This window comes from Dipodomys ordii, unplaced genomic scaffold (assembly GCF_000151885.1).
Source record: "Dipodomys ordii isolate 6190 unplaced genomic scaffold, Dord_2.0 Scaffold69, whole genome shotgun sequence".
NCBI classification, from domain to species: domain Eukaryota; kingdom Metazoa; phylum Chordata; class Mammalia; order Rodentia; family Heteromyidae; genus Dipodomys; species Dipodomys ordii.
In genome coordinates this window covers 476,195-496,292 of record NW_012267285.1, presented here as the reverse complement: position 1 = coordinate 496,292, position 20,098 = coordinate 476,195, and the positions used below count along the sequence as shown (strand labels likewise).

At 52.4% G+C, this 20,098-nt stretch overlaps 3 protein-coding genes across 6 annotated transcripts in view; all 3 read right to left on the bottom strand.

Annotated features, from left to right (window-relative positions):
- Positions 1-6,462, bottom strand: part of Clec4d (C-type lectin domain family 4, member D) — a 10,465-nt gene extending 4,003 nt beyond the window's left edge. Inside the window, exons 1-5 of one of the 2 annotated variants that reach the window (XM_013023669.1) lie at positions 6,397-6,462; positions 2,621-2,837; positions 1,695-1,781; positions 1,191-1,295; positions 95-252 (exon numbers count right to left, since the gene is read on the bottom strand). In XM_013023669.1, the coding sequence (XP_012879123.1) occupies positions 95-252; positions 1,191-1,295; positions 1,695-1,781; positions 2,621-2,648 (378 nt within the window). In that variant the 5' untranslated portion in view covers positions 2,649-2,837; positions 6,397-6,462. Of the gene's footprint in view, positions 1-94; positions 253-1,190; positions 1,296-1,694; positions 1,824-2,620; positions 2,838-6,396 lie in introns of both variants that reach the window. The other variant, XM_013023667.1, reaches the window with a different exon arrangement.
- Positions 6,463-11,585: 5,123 nt separating this feature from the next.
- LOC105991094 (C-type lectin domain family 4 member A-like) lies at positions 11,586-16,236 on the bottom strand. 3 transcript variants are annotated; one of them, XM_013023660.1, is made up of 6 exons: positions 16,098-16,236; positions 14,932-15,048; positions 14,219-14,320; positions 13,353-13,504; positions 12,153-12,268; positions 11,586-11,814 (listed from the first exon to the last, which is right to left on the bottom strand). In XM_013023660.1, the coding sequence occupies exons 1-6, from the start codon at positions 16,177-16,179 to the stop codon at positions 11,670-11,672; spliced, it is 714 nt and encodes a 237-aa protein (XP_012879114.1). In that variant the 5' UTR covers positions 16,180-16,236; the 3' UTR covers positions 11,586-11,669. The 3 variants fall into 3 exon arrangements, with proteins under 3 accessions (XP_012879114.1, XP_012879115.1, XP_012879116.1); XM_013023661.1 differs by having other exon boundaries at positions 12,153-12,253; XM_013023662.1 differs by lacking the exon at positions 14,932-15,048.
- A 2,710-nt stretch (positions 16,237-18,946) lies between these two features.
- The window catches only part of Necap1 (NECAP endocytosis associated 1), a 4,732-nt gene continuing 3,580 nt past the window's right edge, over positions 18,947-20,098 (bottom strand). The window contains exons 4-5 of the mRNA XM_013023578.1: positions 19,400-19,577; positions 18,947-19,094 (exon numbers count right to left, since the gene is read on the bottom strand). Coding sequence (XP_012879032.1) covers positions 19,046-19,094; positions 19,400-19,577 — 227 coding nt within the window. The 3' untranslated portion in view covers positions 18,947-19,045. The remainder of the gene's footprint in view (positions 19,095-19,399; positions 19,578-20,098) is intronic.

Below are 20,098 nucleotides of genomic sequence, written 5' to 3'. Positions count from 1 at the left end.
AGGGAGGGGAGGAGAGGAAGAGCGGACTCCCCAGGTAAATTAGAGCGAGGCAGGCCGGGCATGGAGGAAGCACCGAGCCCAGCACCCTTCTCACCAGCTCGGCCTGGGTGCTGATGGAAGCCAGGTGGGCGCCCATGTTGGAGCAATTCCGCTCACTGTCGGCCCATGAACTGTTGCCGCTCAGGGGAAGGAGGCAGCCCGGGCCCAGGCTCCTCCAGCCCGCGGGGCAGCAGCCCCAGAGCCCGTCTGCGCCTGCGTGGGGCGGGGGGAGGAACGGAGGTCTCAGCTGGGGTAAACTCACATATCAGGATTGCCAAAACCACTAGGGCACCCATGGCTCCCGCCTGTCATCCCAGCGACTCAGGAGGCTGAGAGCTGAGGATGGCGGTTCCAAGCCAGCCCGGGCAGGAAAGTCTGTGAGACTCTGATCTCCCATGAACCACCAGAAAACCAGAGGTGACGCTGTGGCTCAAGTGGTAGAGCGCCAGCCTTGAGGTGAAGAGCTGAGGGACAGCGCCCAGGCCCAGAGTTCAAGTCCCACGACTGACAAAAAAAACAACAACTCTGAAATGACCCACTACGGACAGACCTGAAATCTCACAATGACTAGGAGAAGACATCACCCGGAGTCAGTGTGGACTTCTTTTGCTGCTTCTTTTTTTTTTGAAATGCTATTCCTGAGACTTGAACTCAGGACCTGTGCACAGTCCTTTGGCTTTTTCACTCAAAGCTGGTGCTTTACCACTTGAACCACAGCTCCACTCCTGACTTTTGGCTGACGCATTGGAGTTAAGGGTTCTCACAGATGTTCCTGTCCCCACTGGCTTTGAACCCAGACCTCAGCCTCCTGAGCAGCTGGGATGACAGGCAGGAGCCACCAGTGCCCAGCTCTTGCTGATATGGTTTTTTTTCTTTTCTTTTGCCAGTCCTGGGGCTTGAACTCAGGGCCTGGGCGCTGTCCCTGAGCTTCTTTTGCTCAAGGCTGGCGCTCTACCACTTGAGCCACAGCGCCACTTCTGGCTTTTTCTGCATATGTGGTGCTGAGGAATCGAACCCAGGACCTCATGCATGTGAGGCGAGCACTCTGCCACGGAGCCACCTGCCCAGCCCCATCCTGCTGATATTTTTAAGTATGACTATGGATTCCGAGGGAAATGGAAAGCAGGAAGCCATTTTCTTCTCTCTGTCACCTGCTTTTTGGGGTCCTGAGTCTTCTCTCGTGCATGTCACCTTCTTATGGTACCCCGGTAACGTGGAAGCTTTCCTCCCACAGCGGAGAAGGCTGTGATGAGTCACTGAGAAAGGGAAGAAAAAAACATAGTTTTGATTTTTTGTCGGTCCTGGGGCTTGAACTCAGGGCCTGGGCGCTGTCCCTCAGCTCTAGTGCTCCAGGCTAGTGCTCCACCACAGCACCACGTCTGGCTTTTTGCTGGTTCATTGGAGATCAGAGTCTCACAGACTTTCCCGCCCCAGCTGGCTTCCAACCGAGATCCTCCTATCTCAGCCTCCTGAGTAGCTGGGATTACAGGCGTGAGCACCCATGCCCGGACTATAGCTGGGCGTTTTTAATCCGGGCCATTGAACCCATTATCCACTGACATGTCGGGGGCAGTGGGGAGAGGTATCCACAGGACTAAGTCAACGTTCTGATGAGCGGCTGGGGAAGTCATTCGAGAAGATTCTCAAGAACTTACCTAACACATTGGCAGCAAAACAGCCCGTGAGGAGCAGGCTGAGCAGGGCTGCGCAGGCCCAGAGGAGCCTCGGAGAGGAACGGGTGTCTGTGGGTACAAAAGGCAAACACGAACCGGTTCTTCTTCTTCCTGAGGGGGGCGAGGGGTAACACACAGCACAGAGAACCCAGAGTCATGGAAGCAAAGCCCTGGCTACCGCATCAACATGGGAGGGGGGAATGAGAGGGAAAGAGGGGATCGGGCTGGGCGGGTGGCTCAGTGGTAGAGCGCTCGCCTCGCATGCATGAGGCCCTGGGTTCGATTCCTCAGCACCACAGAAGCAGAAAAAAGCCGGAAGGGAGCTGTGGTTCAAGTGGTAGAGCACCAGCCTGGAGCTGAAGAGCTGAGGGACAGCGCCCAGGCCCTGAGTTCAAGCCCAGAACTAGAAATAATAATAAATAATAGCCGTACTGTCCGTTTGGTTTGTAGAGTTCATAAGTTTTATACACCATGCTAATGACGATACACCTCGTTCATGAAGGTGAAATTGTGTTTGTGACTTTAGCTGAGTTTCACTATCCCACAACGCTGTGAAAGTTATGTAATCACTTAGTTTCAATAAAAGGGGGAAAAAAGAAAATATATATATATATCCACATCCAAGTCTGCGGCTGATAACTCCCGCCTGTAATCCCAGCGACTCAGAAGGCTGAGATCTGAGGATCGGGTTCAAAGCCAGCCCAGGGCAGACTCATCTGTAATGATCTACCAAAAAAAAAAAAAAAGCAAAAACAAAACCAGCTGTGGGTCAAAGTGGTCGAGCACAAAAGCTCAGGGACAGCACCCAGGCCCTGAGTTCAAGTCCCAGGACTGACGCACACACACACACACACACACATTTAAACTGAATTAAAATTATTAAGGTGGAAGAAGAGGAAAAAACTCACCTTTCTCCGACATTTCTTCCTTCCCCATTGTGTATTTTCCTCTCGTGCTACCAAGTTTGCCAAAGCCCCCTTCTTCTGGAGGAAATATGTATTCAGAAATGCTTGACACAATAAAAGATCTTATTTCTTCTGGTGATGTTGCGGCGCTAACAGCAGCGCGGACAGTGAACTCAAAAGGAGAAGTCTTCTCAAAGACCGGGGCTTCCTTTGATTCACACTGGCAGCTGGGGCGGAGAAGAGAAGAAGAAGAAGAAAAAGGAAATTGAGAAAGCAACATTCAACACTAGCCCATAGAACATTCCAGAAGTAGGGTGTGTCATGGCAAAGTGTCTCAATTTTCTCGGCATCCATTTAGCCAAAATGTCTGGCCACTGCCCAGAAGAATCATGATGTCTGAGAAAAACGGAACGAACATCCCACTCATCATTTCTATTCTAAAAGGAGATTATAGCCCAGTACAGGGGCTCACACCTGTAATCCCAGCTACTCAGGAGGCTGCAATCTGAGGATCGTGGGTTCAAAGCCAGCCCAGGCTGGTGAGTCTGAGACTCTGACCTCCAATGAACCACCAGAAAACTGGAAGTGGAAATGTGGCTCAAAGTGGTAGAACCATCCCACGAGTAAAAAAGCCACGCAAGAGTTCAAGGGGTCAAGTTCAAGCCCCAGCATTGGTGTGCATGCAAGTGTGCGCACACACACACACGTGTGCACACACACACACAGAGGTAGAAAAGAGGAGAGTTGACCAATTTGTCAAGACTCCATGGGCAAATTTAAATAAGAAGTCATAACTTGGTAGCACAAAGTAATTTTCATTTCGATGATTAATAAGAATCCTGTAACTACATAAAAATCCAAGAGTTCACAATGAGTGAAAAAGGAAATCATGTATGTGGCATCCAGAGCACATAAATATGGTAAGCTTTCTCTCTTTCTGATAGGTTTTCATGAACAGAATCACGATAATGACCTGTTAGCATCTTCTATAAAGAATTGACACAAAGCCAGGCGCCCGCGGCTCCCGCCTGTCATCCCAGCGACTCAGGAGGCTGAGATCTGAGGATCGTGGTTCGAGGCCAGCCTGGGCAAGAAAGTCTGTGAGACTCAGATCTCTGATAAACCACCAGAAAACTGGAAGTGGCGCTGTGGCTCAAGTGGTAGAGCGCCAGCCCTGAGCTGAAGAGCTGAGGGACAGCGCCCAGGCCCTGAGTTCGAGACCCAACACCGACAAAAAGAAAGAAGGACATTTTGCCACCGAGAGGTGACCAGGTAACATTTTTTTTTTTAAACCAAGGCCCTGGACTAACAGGGAAGGGGAAAATATCTACTAATGAAAGACTGCGAGTCATGACCAGGTGAACTAGAAAAGGGACTTATACAAAGATACAGAGAAAGCAAGCGGCATGCGCGAGCAGGCGGGACCTGTGGCAAGCATCCAATGACTCGGTGGAGACCCGCAGCTTCCTCTGTGCAAGAAGAAGTAAAGAATGTTACTGGGAAATGGCTTCCCTGGGGTCAGAAAGGCCAGGAAGTCTCAAAATAGGTATGGAAATCTGTTCTTCCTCAAAACGAGGTTGATCTACCCGACATGAATCAGATTACTTTCTTAAGGCAGAGAGTAATTATTGCCTACATTTCAATGGTCTGCCGATCATCTAACAGACACTTGTTCAGCGGGAAGCCAGTAGCTCCCGCCTGTAATCCCAGCGACTCCGGAGGCTGAAAGCGGAGGATCGTGATTGGAAGCCAGCCCGGGCAGGAATGTCTGTGAGACTCTTTTACTCTAGTGACTCGACAAAAAGTTGGAAGTGGGGTACTGGGACTCAGTACTACTAGCCTTGAACAAAAGGTCCAGGGACAGTGCCTAGGAGCTGAGTTCAAGTCCTAGGACTGACATAAAAACAAAGAAGAAAAAGAAATGAGGAAAGAGAGAGAGAGAGAAAGAAGAAAGAGAGAGAGAGAGAGAGAGAAAGAAAGAAAGAAAGAAAGAGAGGAAGAAAGAAAGAAAGAAAGAAAGAAAGAAAGAAAGAAAGAAAAAAGAAAGAAAGAAAGAGGAAGGAAGGGAAGGAGGGAGGGAGGGAGCGAAGGAGGGAGACTTATCGAGTCTATGTATCTCTATGCAGTTTCTGTTATTTTTGTTGTTGTTGATTTCTCATTTAATTCCATTGTGGTAAAAATACAGAAAGTAGCTGGGCACTGGTGGCTCCCGCCTGTCACCCCAGCTACTCAGGAGGCTGAGATCTGAGGATCCTGGTTCAAAGCCAGCCTGGGCAGGAAAGTCCGTGAGACTCTGATCTCCCATGAAGCACCAGAAAACCAGAAATGGCTCAAAGTGGTAGAGCGCCAGCCTTGAGCAGAAAGAGCTGAGGGACAGCGCCCCAGGCCCTGAGTTCAAGCCCCACGACCAACAAAAACATAAATAAAGAATAAAAATCTTTCTGTGTTCTGGGGCGTGGTTGCGTTTTGGAGCAAGTTCCAGAAGACGCCCAGGGGAATGTGTCTTCTGCAGGCTGGGGGTGAAGTGTTCTGTTGAGGTGTGAAGTCGAGTCTCAGTGAATTCTGCAATGTCTTGGTTGGTTGGGTTTTCGTCCTCCTTTCCTTTAATCTAGGAGGAAGCGTAGGGTATGGAAGCCCACAACTATTAACGTGTGGGTGTCTCTCCGGGCTTCTCTACACTGTGGTGTTGCTTTTGTGGAATCAGAGACGCAAATGGCTGACAGGTAGAATCCTCTCCGTGAATTTTCCCATAATGCATTGATGGATGATGTCACCATCTTGGTCTGGCTAGTGGTATTCATGTCCGGATGCTTCCTTCTGGCTTTTACTTTCTTACAATCTTTTTGTTTTTCCTTTCCATTGAGGTTGCATTTCTGGGAGGCAACAAATGATTGTGTGTGTGTGTGTGTGTGTGTTTGTGTGTGTGTGAGGACTTGAACTCAGGGCCTGAGCACTGTCCCTCAGCTCTTCAGCTCAAAGCTGGTGCTCTACCACTTGAGCCACAGTGCCACTTCTGGCTTTTTTCTGCTCATGTGGTGCTGAGGAATGGAACCCAGGGCCTCAGGCATGCAAGGCAAGCGCTCTACCACTGAGCCACCTGCCCAGCCCCCTGGATTGTATTTCTTTCTTTACTTTCTTCTTTGTATTTATTTCTATTTCTTCTTTCTTTTCTGCATTACTGCTTCTCTTTTTTTTTTTTTTTACTTATTTAACCTTGAGCTAACATCCGCACCTGAGGATCGAATAGTTTGGTTTTCTCTGACTTTCGTCAAGTCTCTTTATTTGACACATGCAGGCAAATAGCTAGACCTAACTTAGAACTCCTGGACTTTGGGTCTGAAGGCTGAAAACTGAGTGTCAGTAATACACTAGGAAGGAAAGCCCAGCAAGGACTTCTATTCTTTGAGTAGATCCAAGGACTCTATTCAGATTCTTCATGGTGGGACTTGAACTCAGGACCTGGGCACTGTCCTTGAGACTCTGTGCTCAAGGCTAGCGCTCTACCACTTAAGCCACAGCGCCACTGCCCAGCTTTTTGGGAGTAGAGACTCTAATCAGAGTCTCACAGACTTTCCTGCCCAAGCTGGCTTCGAACGTCAATCCTCAAATCTCAGCCTTCTGAGTAGCTGGGATTACAGGCAGGATTACAGTGCCCAGCAAGCAATATTGTTATATGTTATGTAATGAGAATATTAGGATCATTATTATAACCAGTTGGATCTAGCTGACTTGCGCAGTGAAGCACAGTTCACAGTGTGTAACTTCAGAGACTGAATCACGTAACCACACTCCGGCCTTCATTTCTCCATTTGAGTCACAGCACCGCAGGAGGTGGCTGCCATCTTGTCAGGAAGCACAAGTTGCCTGGTGGGGTTTCCATGTGGGTGGATGCTGACGTCTCCTAGCAACAGCCAATCCCAGGTTGTCAGCCGTGTGACTGACCACGATCTGCTCCTATCAGATGAGCCCGGTTCTAGGGGAAAAAAGAACCATGAGAAATGATGACTGTACAAATCTTACGTAGACGCCAGCGGCTCCCGCCTGCCATCCCAGCGACTCAGGAGGCTGAGATGTGAGGATCACAGTTCAAAGCCAGCCCAGACAGGAAAAGTCTGTGAGACTCATCTCCAGTTAGTGGACAAAAACCTAGAAGTAGAGGCATGGATCAAAGGGTAGAGCACCAGCCTTGAGTGAAAAATCCAAATAAGAGCTCAAGGCCTTGAGTTCAAATCCTGGCACTGGCGCTCTCTGTCTCTCTCTCTCTCTCTCTCCACACACACATACAATCTTATATAAATCTTAGTACTTTATAAATGGTTTTAAAAGAGAACATGGTCCAATCTGTGGAAGAGGAAATGTTTGTGGATGAAGGAATAAAAGGAGAACTGAAGAAATGAAACACAGCCAAGTGGCTCCCGCCTGTCATCCCAGCTACTCAGGAGGCTGAGATGTGAGGATGGCGGTTCAAAGCCAGCCCGGGCGGGAAAGTCTGTGGGACTCTGATCTCCAAGGAACCACCCAGAAAACTGGAAGTGGTGCTGTGGCTCAGGGCCCCGCCCCAGGAGCCTCGGGAAGCGGAAAGGAGGCTGCGGGATGCGGAACTTACACACTGCTGGCAAGGAAGCAGGCGCCCGCCACCAACCACGGCCTCGGGGTCCAACAGTCTGTCCTCTCTGCCAGCCAGACAGACACCAGCCCTCACCAACCAGACAGAAGACAAGCCAGGCACCCCAAGACACCAGAGCAAGGAAGAAACCCAGCCATACCACCCTACGGCCAAACCTGGTGGCTCCCGCCTGTAATCCCAGCGACTCAGGAGGCTGAGATCCGAGGATTGGAAGCCAGCCTGGGCAGGAAAGTCTGTGAGACTCTTCTCCCCGAGGAGCCAGCAAAACAGCCAGACGTGGAGGTGTGGCTCAAGCGGTAGAGCACCAGGCTTGAGTGGAAAAAGCTCAGGACAGCGCCCAGGTCGTGAGTTCGAGACTCTTCATAAATGCAACCTTCTTCCCAAACCATTTCCCCCAGGCCCCACATCCATTTATCTTCTTGAGTTGCTCCTAGCGGTCTGTTTGGATTTTCTTTTTCCTCTTTCCTTACTAGAATTTAAGGTGTATATTCCACCTCAGAGATTCATTAATCACACACACACACACACACACACACACACACACACACACACACACGGCACAAAATCCCAGTAGATCTTGAGTATTTCCTTTCTTCTTCCGTCCAGGACTTCCAGATCGAGAAGCAGGAAGTGTTCCTTCCATGGCCAGTGAATCTATTCTCTCCTTCCGGCTCTCTCTCCGGCTCCATCTCTCCCTCTTCCCCCCCTCCCCAAGAGACATCATCTCACCTCATGTACCACGTCACCCAGCACTGCCTTTATCTCCGGAAATCACAACAGCAAGGCTCACCTCTGCCTTTGAGCTTGGCTCTCTGGCACCATTCTGTAGGAGTTCGGGGTTCCCAAGAAATTCTCCTGTCTTCCTGAGGGTGGCACCCGCAGTCTGGACCAACCAACACAACGCAGTCTGATTGGCTCACGAGATCGCCCAGGCTAACTATGGGATAAATGACAAAAGAAGCCAAGTTGCCATGGATTTAAAGAGGAGATGAAAGAGGAAATTGAGAAGGTTCCTTACCTTGTTCCTGAAAACTCCAACCGTTCCCCTCCTTCATCCCTAACAAGCCATTACCCCTGCTGGGAAAGAGAATGCTGTGTGGACTCAGAAAGGCCACACTGGGCCAGGCACCGTGGCGCACACCTGTAATCCCAGCTACTCAAGACGCTGAGATCTGAAGATCGTGATTTCCAGCCAACCTGGGCAGGAAAGATGCCATGAGACTCATCCCCAGTCAACCATTTGAAAAACAGAAGGGGCTGGGCAGGTGGCTCAGTGGTAGAGTGCTTGCCTAGCATGCATGAAGCCCTGGGTTCGATTCCTCAGCACCACAGACACAGAAAAAGCCCGAAGTGGCGCTGTGGCTCAAGCGGTAAAGCACCAGCCTTGAGCAAAAGCAGCACAGGGACAGCGCCCAGGCCCTGAGTTCAAGCCCCACAAGAAGAAAGAGAAAAGAAGGAAAGAGGGGAGAAAAGAAGGAAAGAAGGGAGGGAGGAAAAGAAGGAAGAATGGAGGGAGGGAGGGAGGGGGAGAAGAAAGGAAATTCTATGCAAGAATTTCTTTCTGAGCTTTATACTTTCATATTGCTTTTTTTCCTCTTATTTTTATCGTACATTTTCAGTCTAGGCAAGAAATAGTTCATTTGGCTTGTCATTTGATTAGAGAATGTTTAATGGGCATGTCTCTTGTGAAGAAAATTGAAGGTATGTGGCATTAAAACCACCATCAAACAGTGAAGGAGCAGGCGATCCGTGTCAATTCAATGTGGGCAAGTGACTGAAGCTGGGCACCAGCGCTTATACCTGTAATCCCAGCTACTCCGGAGGCTGAGGTCTGAGGATGAAGGTTGAAGGCCAGGAGGCTGAGATCTGAGGAAGAAAAAGTCTGGGCAGAAAAAGTCTGGGACTCTGATCTCCAATGAACCACCAGAAAACTTGAAGTGGCGCTGTGGCTCAAGGGGTAGAGCGCCAGCTTTGAACAAAAGAGCTCAGGGACAGTGTCCAGATTCAGAGTTCAAGCCCAAGGACTGGAGTGTGCGTACACACACACACACACACACACACACCAAAGCCAGCTGTGATATTTCGTTTATTGAATACGTAGAATAGAAGGAATAGTTAACGTTGACTTGAAAATACAGGATTGTTTTGGAAAATGAATTAATACACTTTGTGAGTGAGACAGGAGCGAAAACCTGGGAGAGAGCAGGAAAGGGGGAGAAGACATTGTCCAAAAAGAACTGGACTCTTACGTAACTGTAATCCCTCCCTACGTCACCTTTACGGTAAGTTCTTTTGGGGGGGTCAGTGGTGGGACTTGAACTCAGGGCCTGGGCGCTGTCCCTCAGCTCTTCAGCTCAAAGCTAGTGCTCTACCCCTTGAACCACAGCACCACTTCCGGTTTCCTGAGTAGTTTATTGGAGGCCAGAGTCTCACAGACTTTCCTGTCCAGGCTGGCCTCGAATCGCGATCCTCAGATCTCAGCCTCCTGAGTAGCTGGGATGACAGGCGGGAGCCACGGGAGCCTGACATTATCATCAGTGTTTTTTGAAGGTATGCTAAAAGCCAACATTACACTGCACAAGTAGCAGGGTACCAGTTGAAAAAGTGAGCATTGTTTGGGAGAACAGAGTGTCTGCCCGTGTTGGTCTGCGGTGGATGAAATCATGCAGGAGAAGCAGAAGTGGTCGGCCGCTGGGATCCGCGTCGCCACTTCCCACCAGCAGTGGAGAAACAGCGGCCCAGCACTGAGTCATCTGACATTCAGGGCCCAGCGACCCGCACGGCTCCGCGCTTCCCTCCATCCCCAACTTGTCTTCTCTCTTGTTGCTTTCTGGTGTTTTCTCGTCTTGTTTGGGTTTGTCAGTCGCGGGGCTTGAACTCTGGGCCTGGGCGCTGTCCCTGAGCTTTTTTTACTCCAGGCTGGCGCTCTACCACTTGAACCACAGCGCCACTTCTGGTTTTCTGGTGGTTCATGGGAGATCAGAATCTCACGGCCTTTCCTGCCCGGGCTGGCTGGGAACCGCCATCCTCAGATCTCAGCCTCCTGAGTCGCTGGGGGGACAGGCGGGAGCCGCCAGCTTTCTGGTGGCTCTTTCTGGTATTATTAGCAAATCTGTGGTGTTTTCTCCATTCCATAGCCCTAAACTTCTTTTATTTTTTTTTTGCCAGTTCTGGGCTTGAACTCAGGGTGTGAGCGCTGCCCCTGAGCTGCTTTTCTGCTCAAGGTTAGTACAGCCACAGCACCGCTTCCCACATTTTCCTGCTTGTGGGGGACAGAGGAATCGAACCCAGGGCTCCATGCAAGCGCTCTACCACTGAGTCACTTTCCCAGTCCTGCTCCAAGCTTCTTAATTATTCTGGAATGTCTTCAAATAAAGAATGCTGAGATGATCTTTGAGAGAAAAATGGAGAGGAGTTTTTTGTTTGTTTTGTCGGTCATGAGACTTGAACTCAGGGCCTGGGCGCTGTCCCTCAGCTCTTCAGCCCAAGGCTGGCGCTCTACCACTTGAGCCACAGCGCCACTTCCGGCTTTCTGGTGGTTCATTGGAATAAAGAGTCTCATGGAGCTGGGCACCACGGAGCTGGCTCACGCCTGTCATCCTAGCTACTCAGGAGGCTGAGATCTGAGGATCGCAGTTCAAAGCCAGCCCGGGCAGGAAAGGCCGTGAAACTCTGATCTCCAATAAACCTCCAGAAAACCAGAAGTGGTGCTGTGGCTCAAGTGGTAGAGCGCTCGCCTTGAGCTGAAGAGCTGAGGGACAGCGCCCAGGCCCTGAGTTCAAGCCCCATGACCGACAACAACAACAAAAAACCTAACGATGTTAGATAATGGGTAGGTTTATGAAACTTAATTACGTTCACTAGTCAATCATTTCACCGTTATAGCCATGTACTGAGGACGCTGTAACTCAACTACACACAATTTTATTTATCAATTATACATCAAAAAGCCAAAGGAAGTAAAACAACATGGGTTAAGGGAGGGAAACTCCCATCAGTGAGTAACCCCTAGCACTGAGAAATTAGGAGTTTCTCGTGTCTTTGCCCTGTGCACACGGGATGTCCAGGATGCAGACAGAATCCTCAGTAAAGCCGCAGCGCACCCATGGCTCACGCCTGTCCAGGATGCAGACAGAATCCTCAGTAAAGCCGCAGCGCACCCATGGCTCACGTCTGTCATCCCGGCAAGATCTCAGCAGTGTGCTTCGACCTCCAGGCTGGGCAGGAAAAGTCCCTGAGAGTCTCATCTGCAATGAAACCGCCGGGACACCGGGAGCAGAGCCGTGGCTCAAGTGGTAGAGCGCCAGCCTTGAGCAGAAAAAAAACCCTCAGGGACAAAAATCAAAAATGGAAATGATGGATACCGACACACCAGCATGGGCTTCGCTCGCGAGTACGATGATCCAGGAGCCATGAGTGAGGCGATCAGAGATAGATGGCCGCCATCTCGCAAATGGAGCTCTGAGGGCTACTACAGTAGATATCATTCCAGCCCCATCCTGTCAATCGGGGATTGTTTAGCACAACACAGGCTTCCTTTGGGTCACTGGGTTCCCCTCGGCGCCAGAATCTGAAAGGAAGGAAATGGCGGAGGGCTAGTTCTGTAATTCTGCCTTCGTTTTGGTTTGGTTTTTGGGGTATCCGTCCTGAGACTTGAACTCAGGGCCTGGGCGCTGTCCTGAAGTTTTTTCCTACCAAGGCTGGTGCTCTATCCCTTGAGCCACAGCTCTACTTCTGGTTTTCTGGTGGTTCATGGGAGATCAGAGTCTCACGGCCTTTCCTGCCCAGGCTGGCTTTGCACCGAGATCCTCAGATCTCGGCCTCCTGAGTGGCTGGGGTGACAGGTGTGCGCCACGGAGCCCGGCTGATAGTTTAAGTTTGTGAATAAAGGGAGGCGTCTGCACTCACGTGGCGCTGAGGTTGTACGGCGTCTGATCCACCCACTGCCAGTCATTCTCATGGTTCGGGTCCCACAGGCCCAGGTAATAAGCGAATTGATCGTTCAGATGCTGGATGATAAAACTCTACATCGATTAAGAATAAACGAGAGAGGTCCTAGCGTTACAGGATGCACCTTAACGGGATTCTTTTTGGTAGAACCCCTCTTTTTAAATTGTTGGGTTCCTTCCCCCCGCCCTGCCCCCCTCTTTCTCTTTGGTGGGGGTACTGAGATTTGAACTCAGGACCACACTTTCTGAAGGAATTCACTGTACCTTGGCGTTAGCTTCTTTTGCAAATCTGGCTCTGTGCTTTTTGTGCTGGTCAACCTTCCTTCCCCCACGTTCCCAGAGTAGCTGGGATTACAGTCATGTGCTACTAGGTCCTGTGTGTGTGTGTGTGTGTGTGTGTGTGTGTGCACACGCACGCACATGTGCTAGTTTGGGGATTTGAACTCAGGACCTCGGGCTGCCCCTAAGCTTTTTAACTCCAGGCCAGTTCTCCATCACCTGAGCCACAGCTTGACTCCCAGCTTTGGGGAAGTTTTTTGGAAATAAGAGCCTCCCAGACTTTGCTGCCCAGGCTGGCTTTCTACCTGGATCCTCCGATCTCAGCCTCCTGAGAAGCTAGGATTATAAGCGTGAGCCACGGATGCCTGCCTTTATTTTGCCAGATAGGATCTGGCTAACTTTCGGCCTGGTCTAAGAGCAAGGACAGCAGACCAGTAGGCCAGGCCGGATTATTACTTTCATTGTATGATTTTGTGGGAGCATAAGATGATAAATTGATATGTATATACAGCATACCAATAATCAAAACTAGATCAGTAACATTTCCATCTCCTTAGCAATTTATACATTTTAGATTAAGCAAGGTGCTGGTGGCTCATGCCTGTCACCCCAGCTCCTCAGGAGACTGAGATCTGAGGATCACAGTTCAAAGCCAGCCCAGGCAGGAAAGTCCCTGAGACTCTGATCTCCAATGAAGCACCAGAAAACCAGAAGTGGTGCTGTGGCTCAAAGTGGTAGAGCGTTAGCCTGGAGCAAAAAAAAAAAAAAAGAGCTCAGGGACAAGTGCCCAGGCCCGGAGTTCGAGTCCCAGGACCAGCACACACACACACGCATTAGATGAACAGACAATGGTGGCATATTCTGTGGGAAGAATACCTACCTGCTCTTCCTTGCTGTTAACCACCATCAGATGTGCCTGCAGACCAGAGCACATTTCCTTGCTCTTCTCCCAAGAATTTATACCACTCGACATGAAATAGCAGTGGGAATTAAACTGCTTCCACTTCTGTGGGCAACAGCTCCAGACTTTTCCTTTATTGGGGAAAAAAAAAATGTTCTGTAATTTCAGTGGAAGATCAGCTTGGAAGTGTAGGCTAAAAGCCCAGGGCTGGTGGCTCACGCCTGGAATCCCAGCTACTCAGAAGGCTGAGATCTGAGGATCCTGGTTCAAAGCTAGCCCAGGCAGGAAAAGTCCGTGAGACTCTGATCTCCCATGAAGCACTAGGAAACCAGAAGTGGCGCTGTGGCTCAAGTGGTAGAGCACCAGCCTTGAGCGCAAAGAGCTCAGGGACAGCGCCCAGGCCCAGAGTTCAAGCCCCCCGATCAACAAATAGTAAGTTTGAACAATATGCGGCCTAGTAAAATAGCTGAGATACGAGAGCAATGTCCAGCTTGACCAGAAAGTACAGATAAAAGCAAAGCAGATGGAATTCATCCAAAAGCAACGCAGCCTGCCTCCACAATCATGCCTTGCAGGGACTACTCCAGGTGTGCAGCAATTACAGCAACCACACACGTGTGCATAAACAGGATCACAAGACTCCAATTCTCAGGATCTACCTGAGAATCTAACTGGAGAGGCTGCTTAGGATCTTTACGTAGTGTGCTCAGTGACTGGACTCCAATGGAGAGGCTGTTTGGGATCTTTACGTAGTGTGCTCAGTGACTGGACTCTAATGGAGAGGCTGACTTAGGATCTTTACGTAGTGTGCTCAGTGACTGGATTCTGGGCGTGTTAAGTTTTACCTCCCATGGACGCGGGACTTTTTACACACTCCAGCTGGGTGTGGGTCAGCTCCGTCGCAGCATGGCGTTCTTTAAGCAGCTGAGAATATTTCTGAAAAAAAACTGAAAGAGAAAAGTGAAAAGCCACCCTGCTCCGGCGGGCTGCCCTCTGGCATTGTGGAAGCACAGTCTACCACGTCCAGTCACCTGAGTCAATGCAGCGCTGACCATATTGACTTTTGGGGGTTTTTGGTCATTTGTGGGGCTTGAACTCAGGGCCTGGGTGCTGTCCCTCAGCTCTTCAGCTCAAGGCTGGTGCTCTACCATTTGAGCCACAGCGCCACTTCTGGTTTTCTTCTGGTTCATTGGAGATCAGAGTCTCACAGCCTTTCCTGCCCGGGCTGGCTTTGAACCACAATCCTCAGATCTCAGCCTCCTGAGTAGCTGGGATGACAGGCGTGAGCCACCATGCCTGGCTAATTGCTGAGGCAGAAAATTCTTTGAGACTCTTCCATCCGATGATCCAAAAAGCTGGAAGTGGAGCTGAGGCTCAAGTGGTAGAGGGCTAAACTCAGAGACGGCACCCAGGCCCTGAGTTCAAATCCTAACACTGGCACCTGGAAATTTTCTGTTCTGATTTCTAGCTAACACCTTTGTTAAATGTCAGTTTCGGAAACCTGAACTTTTCTTCGTGTAAGGCAGACATCACTTATCAATCTGATTGGCATACTTACTGATAAATAAAACCAAGAATAAGATTGCAAATAGCAGGAAAAATGTCACCAGCGACGCAAACAGCAGCGTGGAAACCCCCGGACTGCTTGGCTGGGCAGTGGCTTTTGCTTTGGGAGCTGCGGGGAAAATAAAAAAAGCAGAGTTGTTCGGGAGAAATTAGTCCTTCCCTTATTTCCTGCTCCTCCTCCTTGCCTCTTTCTTCCATGACACTGAGTTTCCAGCAATATTTGAAATAAACAGGAAGAAGAGAGCACGGTGCTCATTTAGAAACTCCATAAAATGCATAAAAGCCCAACTTCCTACCCAGAAGGAGAAATCCTGTTAACATTTGGTATATACCCTGTAGACAAATGTTGGAAATGTCTATGCAGACAGGGTACAGTAGCTCACGCGTGTAATCCCAGCTACTCAGGAGACTGAGAAAAAAAGAACGTAGTTCAAAGCCAGCCCAGACAGAAAATCCGTGAGTTTTTTGTTGTTTGTTTTTTTTTTAATGTGTGTGCTGGTCCTGGGGCTTGAACTCAGGGCCTGGGCACTGTCTCTGAGTTTTGGGTTTCTTTTTTGCTCAAGGCTGGCGCTCTACCACTTGAGCCACAGCACCACTGCTGGCTTTTTTTTGGTGGTTAACTGAAGATGAGACTCTTACAGACTTTTCTGCCTGGATTGGTTTCAAACATGCTTCTCAGATCTCAGCCTCCTGACTAGCTAGGATTACAGGCGTGAGCTACCAGTACCTCACCATGAGATTATCTCCCCTTAACCACCAACAAACAACCAGACTGGAGCTGTGGCTCAAATAGTACAGCACCAATCTTGAGCCAAAAAAGCCCATCTAGAGTACAAGACCCAGAGTTTAAGCCCAGTACCAGCACACACGCGCACACACACACACACACACACAAAGTACCACCAGGCACCAGTGGCTCACGCCTGTAATCCCAGCTATTCAGGAGGCTGAGATCTGAGGATCGTGGCTCAAAGCCAGCCCAGGTAGGAAAATCTATGAATTTCTTATCGCCAGTTAACTGTAAAAGACCATCAACGGGGCTTCTAACACTAGTCTTGAGCAAAAAGAAAAAGTTAAGGGACAGCACTCAAGTTTCAGCCTTAGTACTGACACAGAATAAAACACTGAGCCCCCGACCAGCCCCCTTTTCTCTTTTACCTTGTGGCGCATCTGCTTTGGGGTTGGGGGGCCTGGAGTGGCTGTTGAACCTCACTTCGGCGTAAGTGATTTCGGAGGCCATGTGGATGCCCGGGGGGGGGGGGGGGTCCTTCACATCTGTGGCATTCTGTCCCGGTGTCTGCTCATGGCGTGTGCAAAGTCCCCTGTGCTTCACCCAGATGTGGGTAGACGTGCTCAAGAGGCAAAGCGCCCCCCACCCCTGCCCGCCACCCAGAGACTTCTACGTCACCCCTGTTCTCGGCTGAACCATTATGCAAGTCATAGTGGGAACGGGCAGGAAAGAAATAGGAAGGAAGGAAAAGGGGAAGCTGGCTCTTCACCAGAGAACGAACGGGGTGCTGAGTCCCCCCACAAACACCACGCTCCTGTGGGCTCCACCAAGCAGAATGACCTCCAACACCCAACTCACCGGAACACACACGCGCTCAGACCGAGTCAGCTGCCTCCGATTTTGCTGGTCAGGTAACTTCTGGAAACTTCTAGAAAGATCTAGAAAGATCCTTGACTCAAAACACGGCCGGTGAGTCCTCAGCGGAAAGGCAAAGTAGGTGTGTGTGTATGTATGTGTGTGTGTGAGTGAGAGAAAGAGAGAGTCCTGGGGCTTGAACTCAGGGCCTGGGCGCTGTCCCTGAGCTCAAGGCTGGCGCTCTACCACTTGAGCCACAGCTCCACCTCCACTTCGGGTTTTCTGGTGGTTCATTGGAGATCAGAGTCTCACAGACTTCCCTGCCCGGGCTGGCTTTGAACCCTGATCCTCAGGTCTCAGCCTCCTGAGTCGCTGGGATTATAGGCGTGCGCCATGGTGCCTGGCTCAAAGTAGATCTCGGTCCTTCTCAAACTTCTCCTGCATTTCCCCGAGATTCATCATTAACCCCAGCAGGAATATTTAGTTACTGGTCAGTTCCAGAACTCCTGGAAGCATCTCTTTATTAGCTGCTGGAGTACAAAGAGGAGCAGGAAGAGAAAGAAGAGAAAGAGGAGGAGGAAGCCGGCGCCGGTGGCTCCCGCCTGCCATCCCAGCGACTCAGGAGGCTGAGCTCTGAGGACCACAGTTCAAAGCCAGCCTGGGCAGGAAAGTCTGTGAGACTCCAATGAACCCCCAGAGAACCGGAAGTGGCGCTGTGGCTCAAGAGGTAAAGCGCTAGCCTTGAGCAAAAGCTCAGGGACAGCGCCCAGGCCCCGAGTTCAAGCCCCAGGATTGGGGGGAGGGTGGGGGAGGGGGAAGGACGCAGGAAGGTGACCCCTGCGGGGTGCACTGGGGACTCCTTCGAGACCCTAGCCCGTGTCTGACTTGTACCCTTGGGAGAGACCGAGCTGCAGTCCCGGGGCGGGGCAGGGGGGGGGGGGGGGGGGGGGGGGGAATCACTGAATCACCCCCTGCTTACAAAACACAAGGCCGTCACAAGATCTACGTGTAGAGTCGGCTCACTGGGATTTCCCGACCCTGAGAACAGACTCTGAAGTTTAAGGGTGATCGAGTGGGGGGCCCCAGCCTGGGCTAATTCCAGGTCACTGGTGATGAACATCGTCAGAGCCAGGCTTGGTGGCTCACGCCTGTAAGCCCAGCCTCTCAGGAGGCTGAGGTCGGAGGATCGTGGTTGGAGGCCTGCTGGGGCAGGAAAGTCTTGGTCTCTTTTTAGCTCCAAGCTAGCGCTCGCCTTGGATGAAAAAACTCAGGGACAGCACCCAGGACCTGAGTTCAAGGCCCCACAACCAACAACAACAATAAGCAACTGAGAGCTGGGGATTTTTCCCACGCTGGGTATTTGCCCTCCGCAGGGCCAGCAATGAGGCTGGTGGGGCGCCTGCCCTCTAGTGGCCACAGGCTGACCCGCAGCCAGCCGGCTGGCCAGGCTCCAACCTTACTACTCTAACTCTTCCCCTTCACCAAGGAGCTCTTCCTGCATGAGTTCACACGTGTGGACAGATGGATGGACGGACACACGGATGACCTTCAGATCTAGGTTCCGCCAGTGAGGGAAAGCGTGCGCTCTTTAGTCGCTGGTGGCTCCGCCTGTCATCCCAGCTCCTCAGGAGGCTGAGATCTGAGGATCGAGGTTCAAGGCCAGCCCAGGCAGCAAAGCCTAGGAGACTATTTTTTTTTTCTCCAAGAAACTATTCAGGGCCGGGCAGGTGGCTCAGGGGTAGAGCGCTCGCCTCGCCGCGCATGCGTGAGGTCCTGGGTTCGAGTCCTCAGTAGCACAGGAAAAAAAATAACTTTAATCACGAGGACAGAAGCCAAAACCAAACAGCCACAAGCACCAAGTACTTACACAAGAAAAGCAGCGGCGGCACGTGTTTCCGTGTTTTAATGACCATTATTGCACCGACACACCAACGCGCTATGTACACACATCTTACACGCGGCGTCCCTCCTCAGCAGCAGCGGAAATACACCTCATCATCTTGGGAGTACAGAGCACATGGGGGGTCCCAGAACTTCAGTCCATACGTAGTGTTTGTTCCCGTGAGAGGCTGGACCCGGGGGAGGGGGGCTGGCGCTCGGGGTGCAGCCTTGGCCACGCGTCTCCGCAGGACGGACGGCCATCCGCCATCCGCCCTTCGCCCCGCTCCATTCCATCAGGCCCAAGCCGCGGGCGAATGTAAACCAGTGCTTGGGGGCCGGGGCTGCGGGAACTAAGCGGAGTTGCAGAGCAGCTCGGCAGGCGCGGGGAGGGGGGGACGCAGCCAGGGCCCCCGCGCCCCGGGTCGGGGAGGAAGGCGAGGCCGTCCACTCGTGGAATTGCGGAGCCGAGATGACCGGCGGGGACGGGGCACAGGGGAGGGGGGGGTCCCCTGCGGCCCGGCCGGGGGCAGGGGTGGCCGAGCCCGCGGGGAGCCTCGGACTGCGCCCGGCCTGGGCCCCTGACCCCCGCACCAGCCGCCCCCAGGTCGCCCCAACATCTGTCCTGCCTGCCTGACGCCCGTCAGAACTGGACCCAGCTGGCTGGCTGCGGCGCCTGGCTTGGAGCGGAGCTGCGGAGACAGGGGGCCCGCGGGGGAGGCCGTCACCGGAGGCCGGCGGACAGAGGCCGGCGCCTCCGCTCCCGCCCCACTGCCGCCTCGGACCTCGAACCCAGCACCCTTCACCAAGCTCCCCTGCGCAGGCCCCAACAGGGCTCCCAAACCCCACCCGACGGCTGGCTGGCTCCCCCCCACTACCCCCACCCCGCCGCCCTGGAACTCCTCTGTGATCTGCAAAGCCCTGCCTGGAGGATCCACTCGGTGGAGGGCCCAGATCTCGACCCCGCTCAGGGAGAGTGCTGGGGACTCGGTGCTACCTGGACGCGGTGCTGAAATCTCCCCATAGGTCGCTGCTGGTGGACGCGGGCGCGGGCGCGGGCGCGGGCGCGGGGGAGTCCAGGTCTAAGAGGATATCTGCAAGGCACGAGAGGAAAGAGGAAGCGGTGAGGAAGACCCAGAGCCGCTTGGGGAGCGACGCCAGTGCCCCGGAGCCTCAGCCCCAAGTCAGGACGGCAGCAGCCGGGCCCGGCCGGGGGCGGCGGCGCGGGCGGCTCCGCGCGGTGGAGTACGACGCAGCGAGGAAAAAGAAAACGCGATGGCGGACCAGGTTCACCTACGAGGGAGGAAGGGAATCGCCCTTCCGCTCGTGCGGCACAGGCGTGCTGCGGGCTGGGAGGAGGGCGGCTGCTGGGCGGCCGGATGACCGGCGGGCGCTGCCCGGGGTTTGTTTCACTGTCTGGCACCCCTTGGGCCTGGGTTGGGCCCCCGCTGGGCGGGCCGACACGCTGGCTGCTGACGGACGCTTCCCCCGTCTCAGGGGGGTCCTGGCGTGGTCTGCTTCTCGAGCCCGGCGGCCCCGCCCGCCGTCCCGGCTCCTCGGGGGCTCAGGTCTGGGGGTCGCGGCCGGCGCGGCTCCCGCCGACCCCCGAGGCGCTGGCAGCGGGGCTGTGGCAAAACCCCTCGGGGACGGGACGCGGGCCCCGAGTTCAAGACCAGCGCCAGAGAAAAGGAAGGGA

Excerpts from the sequence above, each read along its gene's own strand:
- LOC105991094 (XM_013023660.1), bottom strand. The coding sequence starts at position 16,179 with ATGGCCTCCGAAATCACTTACGCCGAAGTGAGGTTCAACAGCCACTCC. Across the intron at positions 14,321-14,931 it reads ATTCTTGGTTTTATTTATCA|TTTTTTTTCAGAAATATTCT; the intron begins GTAAGTATGCCA and ends TTTCTCTTTCAG. Across the intron at positions 13,505-14,218 it reads AAGTCCCGCGTCCATGGGAG|GAAAAGTCTGGAGCTGTTGC; the intron begins GTAAAACTTAAC and ends TCCCCAATAAAG.